The 5000-nt window shown below is 44.9% G+C and overlaps 1 protein-coding gene across 1 annotated transcript in view; it reads left to right on the top strand.

Annotated features, from left to right (window-relative positions):
* mcf2l2 (MCF.2 cell line derived transforming sequence-like 2) overlaps window positions 1–5000 on the top strand; it is a 129175-nt gene that overhangs the window by 102927 nt on the left and 21248 nt on the right. The window contains exons 28-29 of the mRNA XM_079221414.1: window positions 591–677; window positions 3668–3772. Of these exons, the coding sequence (XP_079077540.1) occupies window positions 591–677; window positions 3668–3772 (192 nt within the window). The remainder of the gene's footprint in view (window positions 1–590; window positions 678–3667; window positions 3773–5000) is intronic.

Consider the following 5000-nt stretch of genomic DNA (forward strand, 5'->3'; position numbering starts at 1 on the left):
TTCATCCAGAAGCTGAAGAAGCGGTTAGCGTCACCACGGCTGACACAAACCAGGCCGACACACACGTGAGCGCCGGTATTTTGACCGTCTCTCAGAGCTTCAGCTGTTTGGTTTGTGTATTTTCACCCGGCTGTTAGTCAGAAAAAATTTATTGTATGGACCCAGCAGTCGAGGTGAAACACTGTCTCTTATTTCCTTGGAGCTACATTTCACCTTTAACCTGAAGTTACTGAACATGTCCTTCTATATTGTGTATATTTATTACTATAGATGGATTTGGTCTCTGCAGCTCATAAAACATCATGCTTTGAATCTTCTCCTGGTTTTTTTAAGCTTGAGTGAATCATCAAGGTCAACAGATAGTTCATCCTATCATCCAGCCGGAGATGTTATTCATTCACGACGTGTCACTGATGCACCGAGCAGTTTGCCACGTTGTGTGAGAATGAAAGAGAAGTGATAAAAGAACTATTGGGTCTGGAGGGAAGCAAGTGCTGCTTTGCGGTCGCTGCTGACCCTCACCAGGCCTCCTCTCCTCTCTCCCTCCACTAAACCCTCTCGCTCTCTTTCCCTCTCGCTCTCCCACTCAGTCGATGCTTCAGCCGGCCACTCGGCTGCTAACGCTAGGACGCGCTTCACCTTGCAGGGGCTTTCCAACAGGAGGTCTCTTCCAGCAGGTAAAGGCACTCTGCAGGCGCTCACTCACGCTGCCGTCACGTGATCATCCCCACCGCTGGCCGGTCCACGCCTCGGCCTTCATCGTCTGTTCTGTGTTTCCTTCATGTGTCGTCGTGATAACCGTCATCATCATCGTCATCATCATCATCATCATCATCATCATCAACCTGTTGTCTGTCCTTTCCTCAGCCTCCACTCACATCACTGCTGCGGTCCTCTTTCTCTTCCTCACTTGTTCTATAGATGTCTGTATCTCGTGGTTGTCTCTGTCAGCTGACTTAAGGCCACGTCTCCCTCCACTCCTCTCTCTCTGCTCGCATCAGTATCCTCTGCATCTGCTGGGATTCAGGAAAGAGAGCGGCTGAAGACAGGGAGGCAGCAGGAGATGACAGAATGATAGAAAGAGAGAGAATCTGCGTCCCGGCACCGGTGACTAAGGCTAAGTTCTGCTAAATGTCAGCCTCTAATATTCAAGCCTTTTGACATTTGGAGGCGTATTAACATTTTTGGAGGCCGTGGTTCCAAGTTCGGTTTGCCACGTCGCAGCAGTTGGGCCGGTCCACACAGATAATGAGACTCATTATGAGACTCATAGGAGGGAGGGTGGAAGGAAGCAAACAAAACATTTCATGGAACTTCTAACTACAAATGAAATTCCAAGTGGAAAAACTATACATTTAATTTAGCTTAGGTGCAAATGGAGCGAGCCAGGCTTTCTGCATATTAGAAACATTATTTCCTAAGTCCCTCTAGTGTACATTTACACTCCATTCACTCCATCAGTACAACAGGGTTGTGTCATTCTAACCACTGTGTGGATCTGGGTTTCTGTTGTGGACACACACACCAGTAAAAGAACAGGTCCATTGTAAATTGTCAAATAAAATCAAAGTGCCAAAAAGTAGAATGCTTGCATCTGAGAGTAGCTTAACGGCAAATGAGAGAACGGCAAAGCAAAAACAATATCAGAGAACGAGCACAAAAGAGTCAAGCAGCAAATCGGTTGCCTTGCACTTTAGGTGGTTTCTCTCAATATCACGAGATTCCACCAAAATCCATCTCGTCAGGCTTCAAGTAATGTGTTGACCACACCGGCCCAGACCAGCCAGCATCCTGTGAGGAGCTAACGGCAGTTAGCCGTGTCTAGACAGGACAGAGCACCTGCAGGAGTTAGCCTGGATGCAGCAATAGCATCTTTCTATCAGAACTGGAGAGTGTTTCTTTATTGGAGAGCAAAGAACGACACTGGAGGCGTTTCCCTCTCCTGAATGACTTTAATAATGGTGGGATTGACAGATGGTTCATCCAATCACTGCCAAGCATTTTTTGAAAGTGCCTGCCCTTCTCCAAACAGTCCCCAATGACTCATCGGACGACACATCTTAGCACGCCGGTGGGAATGACGTGACGGTTTCTGTACAGGTGGAATAAGTGGAAATGTAAAGGAGGAAGACTATATGGCCAAAGATATGTGGACATCTCTACGTTTACAATTTTGGGAGGAGGATCTTCATTGGCCTGCACTGAGCGTGCCACCCGACATCAGATGGGACCTCAGCAATGCGCTAGTGGCCGAATGGGAGCAAATCCCTGAAGCCAACATGACGTCCAACACGTGGTGGGAACACTAGAAGAGTGGAGGCCGTCAGAGAAGAACACTGATGTCCATGGTTTTGAAAGATATTTCCAATGCATGGCTTCCTAGCAATTAGATATTTCCAATGCATGGCTTCCTAGCAATTTGTTGCTAGGAAGCTGTTGTCTTTCATGGCACTCTTTTTCTTCTAGAAAAGCAGTTCCCTTCTGCTTCATAAAGAATGCATTAATGGACCTAACATCTATTGGTCTAGCTGTCGCTATGGCAGATAACCAGAACGTTGCTCCTTACTTTGACTGAAACCAGTATGAACTCGTTATCATGACTGGATATATATTTAGTCCTCTGAGCTTCACAGTCCTGAGCGCTGAATGCTCTGTCTGCCTTATGAGATGGAAATCAATGGCGAGTCGCTGGCAGGTGAATAGAGTCTCCATTAAGAGGAGCGCTCCCTGCAGTGTTGGACCACTGGAGAAATGAGTGAATTAAGTCTGTCTGCTGGTCCTGTGAATCTCAAGCAGCCTGACACGAGCGGAGAGGTGGAGTTCAGCCTGCAGGTGTTCACCCGGGTTCACCCGGGTTCAACCGGGTTATTTACACGGATGTCAACGGATGTAAGACGTCCTCACAGGTCGGAACGAAAGTCTGGTCTGGTGTTCGTTCTTTAAGAACAGGTGAAGACAGGTGAAAAAATAGCCTCTTTTTATTTATTGTATAGCTCATTTCAACAAGGCCATTCAAAGTGCTTCACATGAAACCATTAAAGCATCAAGACGTAATGCAGAAGGAAGCAAGATTTAAAAACTATTATCAAAACAGTAATACTGATGATATCAGTATGCAATGATATCCCTGCATTATCTATGGATGCAGAGCTTTTACATCCGAGTCCCTGAGATCCACACGACCACCTCAAAAGAGCGAGGTCGCATTCATGTTGTGCTCAACAGCTGAAAAATCAAATAGAAACGGCGTCCAATGAAAACTGCTCAGTGTGTTCTGGGTCTGGAGAAGAAAAGATCCTCTTCACGGTATTGTATTATTTGGTGGATGTAACTCTGTAATGTTCAGCTTGCGCTTTAAGAAATAGATTGTGAAGAAACAGGTATCACGTGATCGACGTTTCTTTCTTAGTCGTCATGGAGATGTGGCCTCAGCAAACTCCATGCGCTGAGGAAGACCTTGAGCTGAGCTTGAAAGCTCTGCCATCTTACGCTCTTCTTCTTACGTCGTTGTTGTTTCACGGCTTTCACTTCAAAGTACTTTGTATTGTTTGATCACGGTTCAGATAAACTGCTCATACCATAATGATTTCATGTTTAATATTTCATATCTAATCTCTGTAACCCCTTCCTCCCTCTCTCCTCCTCCTCTTCCTCTCTCCGGCTGCAGAGCCGGCTGCTAAGGAGGCAGCGGTCACCCGCCGCTTCTCTCTCGCCTCCTCTCTCACCTCCTCTTCCTCCTCCTCCTCCTCCTTCGCCACGCGGCGCACAAAAGGTATCTGACAGTGTTCCTGCCTCCACGCTTTGCTATTTCTACATTTCCCTGCTTTTAGACTCTTAAACACTTTCACGTGCAGCAAACAGCCTCAGCAGAGGGCCACCAAGCTGCAGCTCAAACAGGTAGAAGACCATTTATCACGCTGCTTGTTAATATTAGGTATGTGGGTCCTGCAGTGTTGAATACGAAGGTCAGTAATGGAGACCTGTAGACAGAACAAGGCACATCAAAAAGAACATTTAGGCACTTGGAGATATTTCAAATAAAGATATCAGTGGCATGTTTTGTGGTTGGGCGTCAATGACTGTTTCTCAACAGAAACCAAAAATATAAATAACAGTAGAGGGTGACAGATGTGTACATGCTCAGATTAATACATATTATACAAGTAGAATGCTGCCACCCTTAAATGTGACCAGCGAGAGAAGAAAGAAGGAACAGAATAGTCTACAGGGTTACAACACATCTTCCCCCTCCAGAAACTCCATAAATGAGCCCCACATCTCTGTAAAGGTGTTACATTTCCCTTTAACTACATATGGAGACCTTTATTCTTACTGAAGGTAATTTAGTGCAAAGAAAAGCCAGCATGAAGAAAAATATCTTTGGCTGTTACAATTTATTTAAACCATCTGCTACATCATGCACATCATAGATGACACGCTGTCTTTTGAGAAAAAATCAACCTAAGGCTATACAGTCATACAGTATATGTAGGTTTATGCAGTATATCTCAGTGAGATGAATGTTACTAATATATAATGTTGAGGTAGAAAAATGTTTTGACAGCAAACATACATCCAATTAAAAGATTAAAGAAGCGTGTCTAGGTGGCTTTGCCCTTCAGTTACTGCCATGTCATCGCTTCTCAACAAGCTTTGTGATTTTCATACATTTTCACATCAGTCATGAAAAACTCACACACACACACACACACACACACACACACACACACACACACACACACACACTCAAATTAAATCTGCGGTGAGGAAACTGCGGAGGCATTTCCTTATTACCTTCTACCCGTTTACTGCTCTGTTGAAATGTATGAGATGCATAGAGAAAGCCAAGCCTTTGACGAGAATGAAAACAATATTAAAGAAGAAGAAAGCTGCAAATGAACCAACGTACATGTTCTTTTTAAAAAGCGACGGTAAGGAAATAAGACTTTTGATAAGCTGGCATTTGGAACGCAGGGTGACATTCAAAGTGGCAGCGAAGT

This window comes from Taurulus bubalis (assembly GCF_910589615.1).
Source record: "Taurulus bubalis genome assembly, chromosome: 7".
Taxonomy (NCBI): Eukaryota; Metazoa; Chordata; class Actinopteri; order Perciformes; family Cottidae; genus Taurulus; species Taurulus bubalis.